A 21,180-nucleotide genomic window follows, 5' to 3' on the forward strand; every position below is an offset into this window, starting at 1 on the left:
ATCTAGTCCGACCCCCTGGCACAATGCAGGAAATTCACAACTGCCTCCCTCCCCCACACCCCCAGTGCCTCTCATCGTCTGCATTGCTGACAGTGCCAGGTGTTCACGTCTGGGGTGGGGTCTGCGGCTGCCCCCTGTGGGATGTGTAAGATTTTAATTAATTTAATTCTAGCATATTAGAATGATGTTATTTTTCTATTATATTTGTAAGCTGTGATTATTTATATAAGTCAGTAGAAAATAGTCCTGTCTAACTTAAACTGAACAAAGCAGGTGATTTTTCGTATCTGGTACAGGATATCACCAAATAACAGATGAGATCATATGCATGTGACCACAAAGATGAGATCAGAGTTAGGGTGGATTTGAGAGGAGGAGATATTCAAATCCTCTTAGAACAAAGAACTCTGGAAAAGTATAAATATGAGGACTAGGCGGAGTCTGTTAGGAGACTTTCACTTTTGAACCCGAAAAGGGCTGAAATGTCTTCCTCTTTTGCCTGGCAAAATAAAAAAAGCTTTTTTCTCCCTTTGCTTCTTAAACCTGGCGTCGTCTCTACTTTGTGATAATAAATCTGGTCACAGAGGAGAGCGTATATTTACATCCAACACCCCTCCCTCCCTCCCTCCGCCGAGGAGCCCGGTGCCACCCCGCGCCGCGCGCAGCAGCAGCAGCAGCACCACCCCGAGGGCGCCTTTCGCGCCAAGCCGGCGCGCGCATGCGCGCGTGTGAGTGCGGGGTGTTCCGTGACGTCACGCATGGGCGGGGAGCACCCCCGCCTGTGACGTCGGGGAGGGGCGGGGAGAGGAAGTGACGCGCGACGGAGGTTCCCACCCTCTCCCGCCTCTCCAGGAGGGGGACGAGGAGGAAGAAGCAGCAGCAGCAGGAGGAGGAAGAGGAGGAATCGGGGGGGCGGTAGGGAGACCCCCCTCCCGGGGCTGGGGGAGCGGGGGGGCCCGTGGAGTCCGCGGCCGGCCGGAGGGGAAGGGCTCGCGAGCATGTGCAGAGGGCAGGGCGCGGGGTCCCGTTAGGGAGCCCTTGGGCATGTGCAGAGTTCAGCCCTCCAGACCCTCTGGGTGCAAGGGAGGGAGGGAGGGAGGGAGGGGGAAATGGGGGAGAAGGTAACGGCGGAGCATGTGCAGAGCGCGGCGCCCAGTCCCTGACCCCCCCCCGTGTCAGGGAGTCCGGATACAGGGGCTCTAGTTACAGAGCAGGGAGACGTCTGGTGGTTTCTATGTAGCCCCTGAGCATGTGCCGAGTGCATCCCTCCAAATTGCGATGTGGTCCTAATAAGCCCTCCCTTGTCTAGACTTAGGGGGTGGGGGGCGTAGAGCATTCACTTCCAGCCTTCTGCTGTTGGATGTGGGGCTGGGGGGGGGACGGGAGTGGGATGGGCCGGGGGGGGCCCCAGATGCTTCCTGGGGGGCAGAAGATGCCTTGTTGGGGCTCAGAGCCCTGTCTGGGGAGTGCCTGTGACCCCCCCTTCTTCTGCCTCTCCCCACAGCCGCAGCTGCCCCCTCCCCGCCATGGCGACTCCGGCCAACGCTCAGAACGCCACCAAGACCTGGGAGCTGAGCCTCTACGAGCTGCACCGGACCCCCCAGGTGAGGACAGGGGGCGGGGGGGGGTGTCTGGGGGGCAGGGGGCAGCACCAAGGCCAGGCAGGACGGGGCCTCCCAAGGTGGGCCCTCCTGCCCTCCAAGAGCGGTGGCGGGGGGGGGGGAATCCCTGCTGGGGCCGGAGGCCGCAGGATTCGTTCCTTGAATGTTTAGTGAGCAGAGAGTCGGGGGGACCCACGTTTTGTTCTTTCCCAGTTAAAAGTAGCATCCTAGGATATTTTTATACAGTTTTTCTGTAGATTTAAGCCCTTAAGATCACACCTTCGGAAGGGGGGGTTCTTTAAAAAGAAGCGCATGTTTTCACTGCGGATTTGGGTGGCCGGTTTTCATTGATTCATAGAATAGAGTCGGAAGGGATCCCCAGGGTCATCTAGTCCATCCTCCTGCACAATGCAGGAAATTCACAACCATATCCCCCACACACACACCCAGTGACCCCCTACTCCATGCCCAGAAGATGGCCAGGGTGCCCTCCCTCTCACCATCTGCCTAAGGTCACAGAATCAGCATTGCTGACAGATGGCCATCTAGCCTCTTCTTAAAAACCTCCAGAGAAGGACTGCTCACCACCTCCCGAGGAAGCCTGTTCCACTGAGGAACTGCTCTAATGGTTAGAAAATTCTTCCTAATGTCTAGACAGAAACTCTTTTGATTTAATTTCAACCCGTTGGTTCTGGTCCGACCTTGTGGGGCAACAGAAAACAACTCAGCCCCATCCTCCTCTCTAGGACAGAGCCCTTCAAGTACTTGAAGATGGTTATCATATCCCCTCTCAGTCTTGTCCTCTCCAGGCTAAATAAAACCCACCTCCTTCAACCTTTCCTCATAGGACTTGGTCTCCAGACCCCTTTCAATCGTCACTCGTCTCTTGACCTGTCTGGGGCCCATCAAACCGCCTGCCTCCTTCTCTGAGCCCCCCCCCGCTCTCTCCCCCCCCCACAGGAGGCCATCATGGATGGGACGGAGATCGCCGTCTCCCCGCGCAGCCTGCACAGCGAGCTGATGTGCCCCATCTGCCTGGACATGCTCAAGCACACCATGACCACCAAGGAGTGCCTCCACCGCTTCTGCTCCGACTGCATCGTCACGGCCCTGCGCAGCGGGTACGGGGGGGGGCAGGGTTGCAGTGGGGATCCTCAACACTGGGGATGGGCAGGGCAGGATCAGGCCGTCTCTTGCAGTACCAGATGAATGGGGGGAGGGGGGTCCAGTTGTATTTGTATATCTATATATATAGATATCTGTATTTGTATATTTGCTTTAAAAAAGGCAAATTCCACGCTGGCCATAAGTAGAGGAATAGAGAATAAAACTGCTGCTGTCATACTGCCCTTATACAAATCTATGGTGAGACCACACTTGGAATACTGTGTACAGTTCTGGTCACCACACCTAAACAAGGATATTACAGAGCTTGAGGAGGTGCAGAAAAGAGCAACCAAAATGATTAGGGGACTAGAGCAACTGTCCTATGGGGAGCGGTTAGGACGCTTAGGGCTGTTTAGCTTGGAAAGAAGGCGGCTGAGGGGAGACAAGATAGAGGTCTATAAAATTATGCAAGGTTTGGAGAGAGTGGACAGGGAGAAGTTTTTCTCCCTCTCCCATAATACTAGAACGCGGAAGGTCATCTGCTAAAGCTGGAGGCTGAGAGATTCAAAACAGATAAAAAGGAAATATTTCTTCACGCAACGCATAGTTAAATTGTGGAACTCCCTGCCCCAGGATGTGGTGATGGTGGCCAACATGGAAGGCTTTGAGAGGGGAGTGGACGTGTTCATGGAGGAGAGGGCTATCCATGGCTGCTAGTCAAAATGGCTACTGGTCATGCTGCATACTTATTCTCTTCAGGATCAGAGGAGCATTCCCATTATATGAGGTGCTGTGGAACACAGGCAGGATGGTGCTGCCTCAGTTGCCTTGTTTGGGGGCTTCCTAGAAGCACCTGGTTGGCCGCTGTGAGAACAGACTGCTGGACTTGATGGGCCTTGGTCTGATCCAGCAGGGCCTTTCTTAGGTTTGTAATGGATTTAGACCACTGAAGTAAGGCCAATCAGCCGAAACACGTTTGATCTTATTTTTGGTCTAATTGACTGTAGTTTTGTGTCTAATTGTTTTATGTTCATATTTATAATAGAAATATAGAGGCTACAGTAGGGCTGTGTACAAGTAGTTGATTTTTGTCTGCAATAAATTCATTATATATAATTACAGAAGATCATTTGCACTTAGTTTTGGCCCTGATGTATGTTTGTTCTTGGCCTTAGGGTGCTTAATTCAGGGCAGGATCAGGCCATCTCTTGCAGTTCCAGATTCAGTCCTCCACAGCGCCTCCAGCTGAAGGGAGTAGGGTCCCAGTTGTGGGGCAGGGTGGGTTCTGGGGGACGTGAGGGTGGGGGCCTTGCTGCCAAGCGATTCCCAGCTCCCACCCCCTGCCTTTCCCCTTTGCTCCAGGAACAAGGAGTGCCCGACCTGCCGGAAGAAGCTGGTCTCTAAGCGGTCCCTGCGGCCTGACCCCAACTTCGACGCCCTCATCTCCAAGATCTACCCGAGCCGGGATGAGTACGAGGCCCACCAGGATCGGGTGCTGGCCAAGCTGAACCGCCTCCACAACCAGCAGGCCCTGCGGAGCAGCATGGAGGAGGGCCTCAAGATGCAGGCCATGACCAGGTAGCCGCGGGGGAGGCGGACCCTGCAGGGGGCCTCGTGGGTGGGAGCGCGTGGGCACCTGCGGGGGCCCTGCTTCCCTGGGCTGCCAGGCAGGCGACGGCCAGCTCCTCAGAGGAACCATCCCACTTCCTCAGCAAGCAGCAGTGCCCCGTTTTGGCTTTCTAACCTTCCAGGCAAAGGAGTGACAGTTGGGGCTAAGGTTTTGCATTGCTCGGGCAGGAAGGGAAGCGTCAGTCCAAACCCAGTGGTGGGGCGTGCTGTGGCAGGCCGTGGCCTTCCGTCACCTGCTCTTTGCCACCCCCTCCCATGGCCTTTAAGCAGGAGGGAGAGAGGGCTTCGGCCAGGGCACGCCTTGGCAAACAGCTGCCGCCCGGAGACCCAGATGGGCATCACCCACAGAATAAGGGAAGCAAAGCAGCTGCTAGGGGAGCCAAACTATCGGTCGGATATCCTGGCACAATATGAGCCGATGCAACTTCCCCTCAGAATAAGTCTTGCACAGGAGCAGGATTAAAGAAAACTTTTTAAAAAGACTGAACAACTAAAATATATGCAATTCTTGTTTTCCTGTAACACCTAAATTATATTAAAAATGATTTCGAAGAAGAGTTGGTTTTAACACGCCGACTTCCTCTACCCCTTAAGGGAGACTCAAACCGGCTTGCAATCACCTTCCCTCCCCCTCCCCACAACAGACACCTTTATGTGGTAGGTGGGGCTGAGAGAGTTCAGAGAGAGCTATGACTGGCCCCAGGTCACCCAGCTGGCTTCGTGTGTGTAGGAGTGGGGAAACCAATCTGGTTCACCAGATTATCCTCCTCCGCCGCTCACGTGAAAGAGTGGGGAATTGAACCTGGTTCTCCAGATCAGAGTCCACTGCTCCAAACCACCGCTCTTAACCACACCACCATGCTGGCTCTCTTAACAGCTTGAAATGCATCATTTCACTGTTGTTGTTTTCAGTGCTCCCCCATTAGAAAAATTGGGAAATTTCCTGGCTTTTCCACCTGAAATCTGAATCTATTCCAAGGGGCTTCCGTCTTACTAGGCTTCAGCTTTTCCCTTCCTCTGAGGGAATTTTAGAATTGTCTGTGGGCTGCTTCCCTTTCCTTCTTCCGTGGTATCCTTCTGGCATACCTAGAGGTGTGAAATTTAGCTGGGCCTTTGCTTCTCGTGGTTTTGCCCCCTTCCATGTGTCGCGTGGGCGTGTGCCTCTAGGACCCTGCTTTTTTATCTGCCACTCCCCCCCATCTTTTGGCCTCCAGGGGACAGCGCGTCCGCAAGCACCCGCAGGAGTCGGACAACACCACGTTCAGCGGCGGGGAGGACAACTGCGACAGCCGCTCGCACCTCAGCAACGCCTCGGCCCCCAGCCAGCCCGAGGCCGGCCCCAGCCGCAAGCGCTCTCGCGCCTCGGACGAGTCGGGCCCGGAGCCAGAGACCTCGCACGAGGGGGGGCGGGGCAGCCCGGAGCCGGGGGCCGAGCCCAGCAGCAGCGAGATCGAGCTGGTCTTCCGGCCCCACCCTGTCCTGGTGGAGAAGGGCACCTACTCCCAGACCAGGTGAGGAGGAGGAGAGCACCTCATGGTACGGGTGGACCGTAAGTTAAATGTGAGCAGCCAGTGTGATGCAGTGACAAAAAATGCTAGTGCGATCTTGGGGTGCATCAACAGAGGCATAACATCCAAATCGCAAGATGTTGTAGTTCCTCTGCACACTGCATTGGTCAGGCCGCCCCTGGGGTCTTGTGTGCAGTTCTGGAGGCCTCCGTTCAAAAAGGATGCGGACAGAACGGAGCGGGTGCAGAGGAGAGCGACGAGGAAAGGCTGAGGGAGTTGGGGATGTTCAGTCTGGAGAAGAGGAGGTTGAGGGGGGACACGATTGCGCTCCTGAAGTATTTGAAAGGCTTCTCACTTAGAGGAGGGTAGGGAGCTGTTCCTCTTGGCAGCAGAGGATATGACTCGCAATAGTGGGTTTAAATTGTAGGAGGAAAGGTACCGGCTGAATATTAGGAAAAATTTTTTTGCAGTAAGAGTTGTTTGACAGTGGAATCAGCTACCTAGGGAGGTGGGTGAGCTCTTTAAGCAGAGGCTGGACAAGCACTTGTCAGGGATTCTCTAGGCTGATGCTGCATTGAGCAAGGGGTTGAGCTAGATGGCCTCTATGGACCCTTCCAACTCTATGATTCTGTGAGTTCACCTTTGCCTTTTGGGAAATACCTGCCCTATGCTCTGGCTTTTAGTATTGCCCCCCCACCACCACCACCATTCAGCCTCAGTTTCCATGGCCAGGAGCAGAGTTTCGTGCAGCCTGCCTCCCCCGCCCCCAAGCTCTGCCTGTTTGCCAAGACTTTTCAAAAATAATAGCAGCCCAAGGAAGTGGCTCCTCCGTTTACCTGTGTGACTCAAAGGTTTGAGGGGGAGGGGAACTGGAAACCCCCGAGAGAGACAGAGGATCTTTCCCTCCAGCTCTCTCACTGTTCACAAAGGGGAATTGTGGTCTCTGAAGACTCAAGTGTTTTACATGGAAGTGCTGCCTGATGAGATCACTCAAGTCTTGCAAAAATGCAGCCACTTCAGGGGACAGGAGCCCTTGCGGGGCGGGCCTCACGCCTGGCTTTTATTGTTGTAAATGTTATGTAATTTATGAATGATTTTAAGCTGTTTGAAGAGCTGCGAGCCACTCTGAGCCAGGAAAGCACTGACTATAAATCTAAACAGTAATAATAGTAATAAATTTTTAAAAAACATAAAAATAAGTAGAGGTGATATGATAACCATCTTCAAGCACTTGAGGGGCTGTCATATAGAGGAGGGGGCTGTCATATAGAGGAGGGGGCCGAGTTGTTTTCTGTTGCCCCAGAAGGTCATAGAATCAGAATCATAGAGTTGGAAGGGACCACCAGGGCCATCAAGTCCAACCCCCTGCACAATGCAGGAAATTCACAACTACCTCCCCCCTCCACACCCCTAGTGACCAGAAGATGGCCAAGATGCCCTCCCTCTCCTCAGCTGCCTAAGGTCACAGAATCAGCATTGCTGACAGATGGCCATCTAACCGCTTCTTAAAAACCTCCAGGGAAGGAGAGGTACCACCTCCTGAGGAAGCCTGTTCCACTGAGGAACCACTCTAACTGTTAGAAAATTCTTCCTAATGTCTAGACGCAAACTCTTTTGATTTAATTTCAACCTGTTGGTACCGGTCCGACCTTGTGGGGCAACAGAAAACAACTCGGCACCCTCCTCTATATGACAGCCCTTCAGGTACTTGAACATGGTTATCATATCCCCTCTCAGTCTTCTCCTCTTCAGGCTAAACATACCCAGCTCCTTCAATCTTTCCTCATAGGACTTGGTCTCCAGACCCCTCACTATTTTTATTGCCCTTCTCTGGACACATTCCAGCTTGTCTACATCTTTCTTAAATTGTGGTGCCCAAAACTGAACACAGTACTCTAGTTGAGGTCTAACCAGAGCAGAGTAAAGCGATACCATCACTTCACGTGATCTGGACACTATACTTCTGTTGATGCAGCCCAAGACTGCATTTGCCTTTTTAGTTACAGCAACACACTGCTGACTCATGTTCAGTGTTTGGTCTACTAAGACCCCAAGATCCTTTTCACACACACTACTGCTCAAACAAGTCTCCCCCATCCTATAATTATGCATTTGATTTTTCCTACCTAACTGCAGAACTTTACATTTGTCTTTGTTGAAGTGCATTTTATTAATTCTAGCCCATTTCTCCAGCCTGTCAAGATCATCCTGCATCTTGGCTCTGTCTTCTACCGTATTTGCTACCCCTCCCAATTTAGTATCATCTGCAAATTTAATAAGCATCCCCTCTATTCCTTCATCCAAATAATTTATAAAGATGTTGAACAACACAGGGCCCAGCACAGATCCCTGAGGAACTCCACTAGTCACTTCTCTCCAAGTGGACAAGGAACCATTAACTTGCACTCTTTGGGTACGATCTGTCAACCAGTGGCAGATCCATCTAACAATAATAGGATCTAACCCACATTTTCCCAATTTTTCAACTAGAATACTACGTGGAACCTTATCAAAAGCCTTACTGAAATCTAGATAAACTATGTCTACAGCATTCCCCTGATCCAGCAAGGTAGTAACTTTCTCAAAAAAGGAGATAAGGTTAGTCTGACATGACTTTTTCTTGAGAAACCCATGCTGGCTCTTAGTGATCAGATCCATCCTTTCTAAATGCTCAAGGATGGACTGTTTGATGATTTGTTCGAACACTTTTCCTGGTATAGAAGTCAAGTTGATGGGTCGGTAGTTACCTGGATCACCCTTTTTCCCCTTCTTGAAGATGGTGACAACATTTGCCCGCCTCCAATCTTCTGGCACCTCACCTGTTTGCCAAGACTTTTCAAAAATAATGGACAGAGGTTCAGAAGTTACATCTGCAAGTTCTTTGAGTACCCTTGGTGCAGTTCATCTGGCCCAGAGGATTTTGTTTCATTTAAAGAAACCAGGTGTTTGTGCACTACTCCAATGCCAATTCTAGGCTGCAAATCCCTTCCCTCATCACATGTTCTGTTTATGTCATGTTGAGCACCACTTCCCTCACGAGTAAAGACTGAGGAAAAGTAGGAATTGAGGAGTTCTGCCCTCTCTTCATCTCCTGTTACAATTTCACTTTCCGCTCCATGCAATGGGCTTATCTTGTCCTTGTACTTACTCTTACTCTGTACATAGGAAAAGAACCCTTTTTTGTTGCGTTTAGCATCTCTTGCTAGCCTAAGTTGATACTGAGTTCTGTGCATGAGCTCTTCACCTTGCTTTAAAAAATGGAGTGTGGACAAGCATGCCTCAAGGCCCTGTATCTTCTCCTCCAGCAGGGCTACCAACTTACACTTGCTGCAAGTGTAATTAATGTAACCCTCTGGTAAAAAGACAAACATGCAACAGCCCTTGCATGTTACTGCCTCGGCTCCCTCACTAGCCACAATGCTGTGATCCATTTCTGAAGTTTCTTTCCTAGGCTACTCTGATAGTTCCCCTGGCAAACCTTCTTTCAAGGCTCCCTCCTTGAAGAAGTAAAACACTCAGCACATTAAAAAAAAATATTACAGAACCCCCAGGCTAAGAGCCCTTGTGCTCTTGCCCTTTGGCTCATCCCTCTGGCAAGCAGAGCCTGTTTAAATACTCTCAGCCCCACCCTCAGCAATCAACATCACAGCAGTTACCTTCAGCCAGCTACAGCTAGATAAAACAACAAAGAGAACCAGTCAGAAACCCCCCCTCCAGCAGGCTACAGGCACTCACTCACACACAGCAACCTCAACTACTGCTCCCCAGCCACTGAGGAAAACACAAACATTACAGTAAAACTTTCACTGACCTTTCTCTAAGCTCCTCCTCTGTCTCTCTCCCAGCTGCTCAGGCCAGCCTCTGGCAAGCAGAGCCTGTTTAAATACTCTCAGCCCCACCCTCAGCAATCAACAGCACAGCAATTTCCTTCAGCCAGCTACAGCTTTCTCTAAGCTCCTCTGTCTCTCTCCCAGCTGCTCAGGTCGGACCAGAACCAATGGGTTGAAATTAAATCAAAAGAGTTTCCGTCTAGACATTAGGAAGAATTTTCTAACAGTTATAGAGCAGTACCTCAGTGGAACAGGCTTCCTCGGGAGGTGGTGGGCTCTCCTTCCCTGGAGGTTTTTAAGCAGAGGCTAGATGGCCACCTGTCAGCAATGCTGATTCTGTGACCTTAGGCAGATGATGAGAGGGAAGGCAGGAAGGCTTGCGTCAGTGTTTGGCTCTCGTGGCCCTTCCTTACATGCCCAGGGTAATGCTGATCGCCACTTTGGGGTTAGGAAGGAATTTCTCTCCAGGCCAGATTGGCCCAGGGATCCTGGAGGGTTTTTGGGGTTTTTTTGCCACCTTCTGGGCATGGAGTAGGGGGTCACTTGGGGGGGGGAGGCAGTTGTGAATTTCCTGCCTTGACGGCCCTGGTGGTCCCTTCCAACTGTATAGTTCTATGAAAGAAAGGGTCTGCCCAGTTTTGTTTTGGCTCCCAAAAGTACCCTCAGCAGATTTTGGAACTTCTAATGGGACGGGGGCGGGGAAGGAATTAGCCTCCTCTGGGAGTTTAGAACCCGCTTTTCCCAGTCTGGATGCACTCCCAAAGCAGAGAGCGCTATTATTAAAACCCCAAAACTGTTGATACCAGCGTCCCAACTGAATATGCAAGCTGTGGCTCAGTGGTAGAGTCTCTGCTTGGCATGCAGAAGGTCCCAGGTTCAATCCCCAGCATAGTTAAAAGGACTAGGCAAGTAGGTGACGTGAAAGACCCCAGCCTGAGGCCCTGGAGAGCTGCTGCCGATCAGAGTGGACAATACTGACTTTGATGGGCCCAGGGGGGTTCTGGTTCAGTAGAAGGCAGCTTCATGTGTTCATGATGGGCAGCCTAACAGCCGGGAGAAAAAGGCAAGTCCAGCTGTGCTCCAGACCTGTTGGGGGCTGCAGTGTTGATCATGTCTTTTGCTGGGGAGGGGGGCTCTCCTGGCCCTGAAGACGCTCTCCCCCTTTTCACTTCTGCCTCCCTCCCTTCCTGGCAGGTATGTCAAGACCACAGCCAACGCCACGGTGGACCACCTCTCCAAGTACCTGGCCTTGCGCATCGCCCTAGAGGAGGCGCCAGGGCCCGGCCCGGAAGCCCCCGCCCTCGAAGACGTGAGCGAGAAGCAGTACACCATCTACATTACCACGGCCGGAGGGGCCTTCACGGTAATGGCTGTTCAGGAGGGTGGGGGGGAAGGGAGAGGGCTGGGCAGGGGGAGGTGGTGGCATTCAGTGCATGGATTTGGGGGGGGGGCTTGGGAGGGCCACAGGAATAAGGCCCCAAGAGCTGTGGATCCTGCTTAGAAAACATCTGTTTGCATTGGTGTGTTGTGTTGTTGTGACTGTTCTCAGCATCACACAGCTCGGCTGGCTGGCTCGAGTGAGCTTTTTCTCTCTCTGCGCTGTGACCTGCTCTCTCTTTCCAACTTAATTTCATAGAATCATAGAGTTGGAAGGGACCACCAGGGTCATCTAGTCCAACCCCCTGCACAATGCAGGAAATTCACAACTACCTCCCCCCCCCCACAGCCCCAGTGACCCCCTACTCCATTCCCAGAAGATGGCCAAGGGTGCCCTCCCTCTCAACATTTGTCTAAGGTCACAGAATCAGCATTGCTGACAGATGGCCACTTAGCCTCTGCTTAAAAACCTCCAGGGAAGGAGAGCTCACTACCTCCCGAGGAGCCTGTTCCACTGTGGAACCGCTCTGACTGTGAGAAAATTCTTCCTAATGTCTAGACGGAAACTCATGATTTAATTGCAAACTGTTGGTTCTGGTCTGACCTTCTGGGGCAATAGAAAACAACTCGGCACCATTCTCTCTACGACAGCCACTCAAGTACTTGGAAGATGGTTCTCATATCCCCTCTCAGTCTTCTCCTCTCCTGGCTAAACACACCCAGCTCCTTCAACTCCTTCTTGGGGTTGTTCAGGCTGATCTGAGGAAGGGGCCGTGGGGGTGGGGGCTCAGAGGCTTTGGGGGACAGAAGGGTCTGACTGCGGGTGACCCTTGGTCCCTTCCAGGAGTGGACAGTAGGCAGAGCTATCAGTGGTGGTGCTGGGGGGAGGGGGTTAAGGCTGACTCGGGCAGGGGGGCGCCGGCCAGTCTCTGACCATCTCCCCCTCCTCCTTCCTCTGGCGCAGACGCTGAACGGATCCGTGACGCTGGAGCTGGTGAACGAGAAGTACTGGAAGCTCAGCCGGCCCCTGGAACTCTACTACGCCCCCACCAAAGAGCAGAAGTGAGGCCAGACCCCCCAGAGCACAAGCGAAGGGGGGTCTGCGATTTGTCTGGTGGGGGGGTCTCTGAGACAAGAAGAGGACTTTTCAGAAAGACGCTTTTGGAGGGGGGGCAAGTGCAAAAGACTGGGGGGCTGTCCCTGCTTCCCCCTCCCCCCGCCTGGCATTCCTCCCCCTCCCCTCAGCAAAGACTCTTGCCCGCTGGAGTGGGTGGGCCCACACCCAAGTTTTCGCTTTCCCCTCCCACTAATGACTGATAGTTCCCTGCCGCTCGAGTGTTGGGGGGCGGGGGGGGGGCGTCTTCTGGCATTTTTGCAGCTGTTTTGTGGAATTTGAGTTGATCACAGAAGTTTTGGCCTCTTTCTAAGGCTGGACCTGGCTTCTCTTTTTGTTTGGGTGTGGGTGGGCGGAGGAACAAGCCCCTCCTCGCAAGGGGGGGCAGAGCTAGGCCCAGCTTCCCGGGCCCCCTTTCCCACAGTGAGCGCAGCCCCACCTGCCTCATTGGCTCCGCCTTGCGTCTTGCAGAAATGAGTCTCCCTGCACCTTGGGGGTGGGGGAATGGGGCACAGCAGGCCTTTTTTGGGGGGGGGAAGGGTTGACTGGCAAGAGGGCTCCAGAGCCCCGATCCTGATGTGTGGCCCAGGCGGACAGCAGCTCTCCGGGGAAGGATTTGGAGACCGAAAGGCTGAGCCCCATGGATGCTGGCGTTGCCCCCAAGGGTTGTGGGCGGGGCTGGAGAACAGACATCCTGGCACGCCTTCCTGCCTCGGGTCCCAGGCAGGGAGCAGCTGGACTGGCGGGGGGCCCTCCTGAGGGTGTCACTCTGGCGTGGAGCTCCAGCCCTGCATCCCTAAAGCTCCTTTAGCCAGTGAGGCCGCCACTCCCTCGAACTCAGGACTGGCCTGCTCTGCCTGGCAGGGGTGTCTCCAGGCGCTCACATCCTGTGCTCCTCCTTGGCAAGGTTTGAACGTGGGACCTTCTGCGTACAGAGGCAGGCGCTTTCCTGACCTCCCTCACCCCCCACCCCCAGCGACAGTGCAGCCAATTTTTCTGTTTGTCTAGAAATGGATTCCCCCCCCCCCCACACACACACACACAGGCTCTCAGGATCTTTTCCCTCTGTGTTCTGGAAATGAGCCACCTGCTTGCAGGGGGGGTGGGAGCAGGGGACACACGCACACACACCCCTGTGTATTTTCTGGGCTTCCGGGGCACTACAAGCTGGGGAGGGACCGCCTCCCCACCAGGGGAAATGTAGTAGTAAAAGAAGGAGGGTTGGTTTTTATACCCCGCTCAAAGTGGCTTACAGTCTCCTTCCCTTCCTCTCCCCACAACAGACACCTTGTGAGATAGGTGGGGGCTGAGAGAGCTGTGACTGGCCCAAGGTCACCCAGCTGGCTTCACGTGTAGGAGGGGGAATTGAACCCGGTTCTCCAGATTATCGTCCATCACTCTTGACCTCTACACCACCCCTGAGCTTTGGGGGTGTCGATCCCCTCCCTCCTGGCAGTCGTGTGCTGTTGGTCCTCGCCTGGAGATGGGCTTCTTCCCAGGAAATGCTTCCGGGGTGTACACGGTGTTAGATGCCCATTTTACAGATGAAGGACTGAGGCGGAGAGATGTGCCACGGCTTGACGTGGGACAGGGAGGGCAGCAAGATTTCCTGGGTCAACTTTCAGAGCAAGAGGGGGGGCGGGAGTGGGGGCCCAGCTGTTGAAGCTTCATAATAAACTGGCCAGGCTACTCACCTTCCCCGGGGGGACCAACGTACCACCCCCCCCCCAGTAAAAACATGCACTGAAAAGGAAAGAAGGAGCCCTCTTCTCATACCGATCTTGGGACGGCGCTGAAGGCAGAGGGAGCCCCCCCCCCGCCCCCCAATCACTGTGGATAATCTTGATTTCATTTCAGCGGTTCCGGTCTTGCCTTTGCTGGCGTCAAGGGTAGTTTATCCGTTTTGCTCTGTTTGGTCGGAAGCGGCAGCACCGTCCAGACCGAGGCAAAGGAGGGCCCTGCCAGGAACACGCACGCACATGTGCACACACACACCCCGATTACAAGCAGCCCTTCCTCATGTGCTCCCCTCTCGAGGTGGGCCATGATGGAGGTTTATAAAATTATGCGCAGGGTAGAGAGCGTGGGCATGAGAGGACCTTTCCGACCCAAAATACTAGAAGTCGAGGGGCATCCAGTGAAGCTGGCGGGCAGCACATCAGACAAAAGGAAATGCTTCTTGGCACAGCGAGTCATTAAAATGTGGAATTTGCTGCCAGAGGACGTAGCGAGGGCCACAGGCAGAGAAAGGGGATTGGACAGATTAATGGAGGAGAGAGAGGTGTATCAGTGGCTACTAGCCAGGGTGACCAAAGGGAAACCTCCACGTTTAGAGGCAGTCAACCTCTCAATCCCAGTGCCAGGATTTGGGGTCTGACCCAGCAGGTTCAGGCTTTGGCCTCCTTCCTTCCCAGAAGTCTTGGGGAGGGGGTGGCCCATCCTCCCCTCCCTTTTACAAGGCCGATGAATGCGGAGTAGTCCCAGAACTACTAGAACTAGTCCAGTGCACAAAGAGGGTGCTGGTGTGCACACCGGGGAGGGTAGATTGTGTCAGTCTGAGCCTGTGGAGCAGCCGCCTGCAGAGTCCGACCCGTATTATCGACCGTCTCTTCTGCCTGGTGGGGGCGGGGGGGGGCTCTCTGGGGGCTCAAGAGATTGCGAACTGTGGGCAAATGAGTTCTCCAAAGTCAGAGGTGCAAAACCAGGGAATGGGAATGAAACCTGCAAACGGAGAAGGACTCCTGGGGGGAAGTGTTTGTTTGCATGATTTATGCTGCAGCCAGCCAATAGGGAGCAGAAACTACTTGGCAGATCTCACCCCCCCTTTGCCCCCACCCCAGTGGAAACCCTGCCCAGGCCTCTTTTGGCAATGCCAACGAGGGTCCCCTTCAACCCTATCTCGTGCTCATAAGGATTAGCAAACCACTGCCAAATTTCCCCCAAAGGTGACAACCACCGCCTTTGCTCGCGTGCTGAGTTCCCTCAGCTTCCCCCCCCCCCCCCGTCGCTTGGGCAAGTCGCTGCTGAAGCTGAGGGGGCTGCAGGACGGGCGTTCCAGAAATGGTTTATTGTTTTAGAAAATGCAACAATTTTCTTTGTGTATTTTAAAACAAAGAAAAACAGCTGTTCAACACTCAACAGGCACATCTGGAATAGAAGGAAATGGGCGTTTCACACACACACACACACCAAAAAAAAAATCAGGGACAGAAGTAGGGTTAGTTAGGAGAATGTAAGGATCCAGAGGGGGGGCAATCTTCCCTGTTTTCTGAGTGGTTGGCCTGGTAGGGGCAGTCGGTGTTTTTATGCCCCAGTCCAGAAGTCCACCCCCCGTGCCCACGGCCCTGCATTGGTGGTCCAGGCGCAGGTGGAAATCCCGAATCGTGGCCTCTTGTTGCGCTCAGCCAGGCGAGGCGTTTGGGGTCACCAGGGGGCAGGAGCGGAGCGGACAGCCCCTGTGCAGCTAGGAGCCGACTGTGGAAGGAAGGGGAGATTACGGGGGGGGCTTGCGGGTCTGACCAGTGGTCTGTCCCTGGCAGTAGCCAGACAGATTCCTCCAGGCAGCCCTTAAGCGGGACATGAAAGCTGCAGCCCTCCCCAGCCAGCCAGCGGAACTGCAAGGTAGACTGCCTCTGCATGTGGAGGTTCCATTCAGCTATCGGTTGGTTGGGTCAATCGTTGATTGACAAACAAAATCAATCATGCGTTTTAAAACCCCACCACATTTAAAAAGGCTTTTTTTCCCCCAAAGGAGAGGATGGGGGCAAAGAAGGCTTACCTGGGGGGTAGTTGTCACCGTCAATGGGAGCATAACCTGGGTGGGGCGAGAAGAGAGGGGATTAGTAGAAGTGCTGGGTCTGCCTGCAAGGTATAGATGCCCCCCACCCTCTATGACGGAGCCTAGTGTCCAGCATAGACCAATAGGAGGAGGAGCGGTGGCGGCTGGGTGGCCTGGGAGAGGCGTGAGCCCCGACTCATGCGCAGAGTGCCAGGAACAGTGCCGTCCACGGACGTTCCGTGAAGAGTTCTGGTGTAAAAAAGCAATTTCATATCCTACAGTTCGGGGATTCGCCTTGCGATATCTTATGCTCTTCTCCACAACTTATTTATGCGAACAAGGTTTTCTGCTTTGCTTATAATTAACAACAAGACCAGAAATCGGTTGGAAGCAAGTGATGATATTCATGTAGCTCTGAGCAACAGTATTAGCCCCAGAATTGCCCAGCTTGTAAAAAGGATGCAAGCTCAAAAATCACATTGATTTTCAATTAAAAGTTCTCTATTATAAAAAATACCTTCAAATATTATTCTAATGTTTAACAGTTATGATTAAAGTTTATTTTCAAATTCTCTGAATTTTTATTTTGAAGCTTGGGGTCCCTACACCGAACAAAAAAGTCCTAGTGGTCCCTGGTCAAAAAAAGGTTGGGAACCACTGAAAACAGTACAGTTAAAAAGAGGTATCATTAAAAACCATAGATAATTTTTTTGCCACCGTGAGGGTTACATTTGGGTTAGTATCAGCCAATAACTCTGCAACTATCTCTCACTTTAGGGCAGGTCCCCACCTCCGAATGTGTATTGTGATCCATTTGTCTCTGGCAAGATCCTGCTTTTTACAGGCTACAAAAAAATGCCAGACAGTGTCCAAACGCCCTGATCCACAATCACAGTCGCTCGGAAAAGGGGACCCCTGAAAACCTGCCGGCCGATTCCCCCAATGGCAGGGCGTTTAACCCGGCCTTGGAGAAAAGCACCCTGTACTTGGGGACAGTTAAAAGTTTACAATAAGCAGGCAGAATATTTGGGATGGGGAGGCCCGGATGGCACAAGGAGCACGCCCTGCGCGCTCCGCAGCCAGCACTCCCATTTGTCAGGGTGCAGCCCTCTAGATCCTCCTCTTACCTTCGGGCGCCCGCTTGCTCCAGCAGACGATGCCAGCGATGAGGAAGAGGATGCCCACGCCCAGCACTGCGCTGGAGACCCCCACCTTCACCTTGAGCTCCGGGGTCAGGCCAGGCTCTGGGAGAGAGAAAGGAGGCGGGGGAGGGGGCTATCAGCGAAGGCCCAAGACTTAGACGCTGCCCCCTCCCCAGCTTTCTCTGCAATTGACTCTTTGCTGCTCCTCCTTCCCTCTCAAGCTCCCTTCCCTCACAAGCCATCTCCTGACCCCTCTCTTTCGCCTCCTGTCTCTGGGGCCTTTCCCCTACCCCACCCCCAGAGAACATAAGAACATAACATAAGAAGAGCCCTGCTGGGTCAGACCCAGGCCCATCAAGCCCAGCAGTCTGTTCCCGCAGGGGCCAACCAGGTGCCTCCTGAAGCCCCCAAGCAAGACTTTGACTGCAGCAGCACCGTCCTGCCTGTGTCCCACAGCACCTAAGATAACAGGCCTGCTCCTCTGATCCCGGAGAGAAGAGGTATGCAGCACGACTAGTATCCATGAATAACCCTAACCTCCATGAACATGTCCACTCCCCTCTTAAAGCCTTCCAAGTTGGCGGCCATCACCACATCCTGGGGCAGGGAGTTCCACAATTTAACGATGCGTTGTGTGAAGAAATACCTCCTTTTATCTGTTTTGAATCTCTCACCCTCTAGTTTCAGCAGATGACCCCACCTTCTGGTATTATGAGAGAGGGAGAAAAGCTGCTCCCTGCCCACTCTCTCCAAGCCATGCATAATTTTGTAGACCTAATAGCAGCAGCCGTTTCGCCTTCCCGCTTCTCGGGATTTGGCTGCAGATCAAGTCAGGGTGTGGGATTGCCTGCCCTGACACCTGTCCCTCCCCCAACCCCCCCACTCACCCCAGTCCTTGGCCAAGGGCTTCTGGAGGCTGGCGTGTTCCACGAGGCAGGTGTAGACGTCCCCGCTCTGGGGGTGGACAGGCAGGCTCAGCCGGGTCTGGTAGGTCCAGTCCCCATTGGAGACCACCGGGATGCCCGAGCTGTTCTTCACAAAGGCCCCGTTCTGCAGCCATGTGACCCCCACCTCTGGCGGGTAGAAGCCCCACACGTCGCAGGCCAGCATGACAGGTGCCGGTGTGTTCCAGGGGGAGATGGGGAAAATGCGGACGTTTGGGGGTGCTGCGGAGGGGAAACAGCAGGGGTCAGAGTATTACCTCCCCCAGCCAGCCAGACTGCCTGGGGCTCCTTCTCCTGCCTGCCCTCCAAGGGGAAAGAGGGCATCGCTTGCCCCATTTCCTTCAGATGCCCAGAGAAGATCAAGCCATTGTCCAAGAGAAACAACAGAGGCAAAGGGAAGTTTTCCAGCAGAGGCTAGAGACGGCCATCAGACAGCAAGGCTGATTCTGTCAACTTGGGCAGATGACGGGGGGGGGGGGGTTGGGGAGAAGGTTTGCCTCAGTGTTTGGCTCTTGTGGCCCTTTCTTGCATGCCCAGGGTAGTGCCCATTGCCACTTGGAGGTCAGGAAGCAATTTTCCTCTGGCCCAGATTGGCCCAGGGATCCTGGAGGATTTTTTCCCTTTGGCCATCTTCTGGCCATGGAGCAGGGGGTCACTGGGGTGTGTGGGGAGGCAGGTAGTTGTGAATTTCCTGCATTGTGCATGTGAATACGTCAGGAGCCCTCTGGAAGCACCCCCCCATCTGGCAGGCAGGGCTCCCACCCCTTCCCTCCCAACCCAGTGGGACTCTAGGTGTTGGCGGCATCTCTAAGACCTCCGGCCTCTGCCAGGCCTGCTCAGTGAGGGTGGGAGGGGAGGGTCTTTGGAAGGGTGGTTTCTTCTGTCTTAAGAAACCTGAAACCGGATCCATCTGAAGCCCAGAAGGAGGGGCTGGGTGGCAGGGGAGGGGAGGGGTGGTGTGGGCTCCAGAGAAGGGGCAGGAGGCCGCCTACAGCCGCCTCGGTCTCTCGGGTGGTCCTCTGCCTGGCAACAGCTCTCCCACCGGACCCTCTTTTCGACTGGAGGCGCCAGGACTCGAACCCGGCCCCTCCAGCAGGCCAAGCAGGTGCTCTGCCGGGGAGCCATGGCCCCCCCACCCCCTGGTCTCCCCCACTTACTCCGCCGGTCCCCCGTAGGCGGCCACAGCAAGGGCCCCATCTGCTGGCGGCAGGTGTGGGGCAGGGCGTGGCCCCAGGCGGAGCGCTGCTGGTTGAACCACCGGGCCAGGGCGTAGGAGGCCTGGGTCCAGTCGGGGAAGCCGGCCAGGCCGCAGGGGACGAAGCCCTGGAAGTCCTGGTCGTAGCACAGGAGGGGCATCTTGTTGAGGGCCAGCGTCCAGTTGGCCCAGAGGGGGCGGCCCTCGGCGGCCAGGGGGCAGTCCAGCTGCAGGTGCAGCACGAAGCCGGCTGCGGGAGGGAGGGAGGGAGAGAAGGGGTTAAAGGGTGGGGGCCGGCCCCACACACCACAGGGATTGCCCCAGCCCAGAGGAGTCACTCCGGACTGACACCCACCCCGGCTGCCCACCTCCCCACCCGGGAGCCTGGAGGAGTTGGGGCTTCTTTGGGAGCAGACCCTCCCTCCGCGGGCCAAGTCCCCCCCCCAGGCCACAGCTCAAGTGTGGGTGGGGGGCAATACTATGAACACCCAGCAGCGGCCCCCCCTTGGGTTCCCTGGGGCCCCGGAGGGAGCGGCCCCTTGGCTTCCTCCCCGCCCGGGGAGGCGAGGAAGAGCTGCCCTCCATCCCCTGCTTTTCTCCCCCACTGAAGGCAGCATCCAGCCGGCTTCCAATCCCCTTCCCTTGCCCGCAACAGACCCCCTGGCAGGGAGGTGGGGCTCCGAGAGCTGTGACTGGCCCCAGCTGGCTTCGTGTGGCGGAGGGGGGGGGATCCAACCCGGCTCTCCAGATCAGAGCCCGCCGCTCCGAAGCCCCGCTCGCCGCCACGACCCCAGGCGGCCCCGCTCTGGGACTGGCATGCGGCTCCTGCCTGGCCCAGAGCAGTCTATCTGGCGCCCAGAGCCCTCCCTCCCGTCGACGGCGGCGTCGTTCCGTGGGTCTCGACGGTTCCTTGAGCGGCGCTTTCGCTTTCGGCCGGAGAAACGGGGCGCGTCTCCTCCTCCCCCCATCCCACCCCACCACCCACCCACCCCTACCCCTCACCGCCGTTATCAGGAGCGGGGGGACTTGCCCCCGTTCTGGCGGGGCGGGCCCCGCAGGAAAGGCGCTCTGCACGCGCTCAGGGGCACGGCGACGGGAAGGAGAGCGCCGGGGGGACGCCGTCCTCCCGGGACCCCCCACCCCCCGGCGGCCCGCCCCGGCCCCGCGTACCTGCCGCCGGCAGGAGACTCAGCAGGGCCAGGGGGGCCAGCGCCCAGGGGCCCATGCCGGCCGAGCGGGCTGCGCTGCCGGGGCTCCCCGCGGCGTCCGGAGCAGCTGCCCGTCCGTCCGTCCGTCCCCTCGGGCCCCGGGGAGAGGGCTGTCGGGGCCAGCGCGGACAGCCCCCCCTTCCCGCAGGAGCCAATGGGCAGGCCGCCCGCAGCCGCGTCACCAGTCTCCGGGAGGCGCGCGGCCCGAGCCGCGCTGGTGGAGGAAAGTGCCGCAGGAGCGGCCGGAGGAGGGACGGAGCGGCCGGCCCTCGGGGGTGGGAAGCGGCCCCCAGCGCCCCCCCCCCAGCTCCTGACCTCCCGGTGCAGTTCCCTGGGTCATTCAGAGGAAAGAAAGGCACGGTTAAACTGTGGAACTCCCTGCCCCAGGATGTGGCTGCCAACTTGGAAGGCTTGAAGAGGGGAGTGGGCCTGTTCATGGAGGAGAGGGCTATCCGTGGCTACTAGTCCAAATGGATGCTAGTCACGATGCAGACCTCTTCCATCCAGGATCCGAGGAGCAGGCCTGTTCTCTCGGGTGCGGTGGAAAGCAGGCAGGACGGTGCTGCTGCAGTCAAAGTCTTGCTTGGGACATGTTGGTCCTACGTCCAGATCCTACATTTATGCCTAAAATGAATTCAGTCTTTCACAGGTCACAGGAATTATTCTTACCATCCTTCTGTCTGGTTGGCCCCTGTGGGAGCAGACTGCTGGGCTTGATGGGCCTCCTGGGTCTGGTCCAGCAGGGCT

The 21,180-nt window shown here is 55.4% G+C and overlaps 2 protein-coding genes across 2 annotated transcripts; one reads left to right on the forward strand and one right to left on the reverse strand.

Moving 5' to 3' along the window:
• The first annotated feature begins 1,521 nt into the window (after window positions 1-1,521).
• RING1 (ring finger protein 1) lies at window positions 1,522-12,124 on the forward strand. Its single transcript, XM_056867266.1, has 6 exons — window positions 1,522-1,604; window positions 2,562-2,722; window positions 4,071-4,286; window positions 5,552-5,848; window positions 10,870-11,038; window positions 12,017-12,124. Exons 1-6 carry the CDS (start codon window positions 1,527-1,529, stop codon window positions 12,116-12,118), a joined length of 1,023 nt encoding a protein of 340 aa, XP_056723244.1. The 5' UTR covers window positions 1,522-1,526; the 3' UTR covers window positions 12,119-12,124.
• Window positions 12,125-13,691: 1,567 nt separating this feature from the next.
• Window positions 13,692-19,386, reverse strand: LOC130493195 (class II histocompatibility antigen, M beta 1 chain). The gene is made up of 6 exons (XM_056866896.1): window positions 19,188-19,386; window positions 17,974-18,252; window positions 17,072-17,188; window positions 15,945-15,980; window positions 14,039-14,124; window positions 13,692-13,784 (listed from the first exon to the last, which is right to left on the reverse strand). The coding sequence occupies exons 1-6, from the start codon at window positions 19,384-19,386 to the stop codon at window positions 13,692-13,694; spliced, it is 810 nt and encodes a 269-aa protein (XP_056722874.1).
• Window positions 19,387-21,180: the final 1,794 nt, after the last annotated feature.

The sequence above is a fragment of the Euleptes europaea genome, chromosome 1 (genome assembly GCF_029931775.1).
Source record: "Euleptes europaea isolate rEulEur1 chromosome 1, rEulEur1.hap1, whole genome shotgun sequence".
Lineage (NCBI taxonomy): Eukaryota > Metazoa > Chordata > Lepidosauria > Squamata > Sphaerodactylidae > Euleptes > Euleptes europaea.

Bases quoted from the DNA above. Each gene is read 5' to 3' on its own strand.
- LOC130493195 (XM_056866896.1), bottom strand. From the start codon at position 19,386: ATGCCCCTCCTGTGCTACGACCAGGACTTCCAGGGCTTCGTCCCCTGC. The intron at 17,189-17,973 runs GTGAGTGGGGGG...TCTCTCTCCCAG, and splicing joins GCCCTTGGCCAAGGACTGGG to AGCCTGGCCTGACCCCGGAG. The intron at 14,125-15,944 runs GTAAGCCTTCTT...TGTTCCTGGCAG, and splicing joins CGGTGACAACTACCCCCCAG to GGCCCTCCTTTGCCTCGGTC.
- RING1 (XM_056867266.1), top strand. From the start codon at position 1,527: ATGGCGACTCCGGCCAACGCTCAGAACGCCACCAAGACCTGGGAGCTG. The intron at 4,287-5,551 runs GTAGCCGCGGGG...TTTGGCCTCCAG, and splicing joins AAGATGCAGGCCATGACCAG to GGGACAGCGCGTCCGCAAGC. The intron at 11,039-12,016 runs GTAATGGCTGTT...CCTCTGGCGCAG, and splicing joins CGGCCGGAGGGGCCTTCACG to ACGCTGAACGGATCCGTGAC.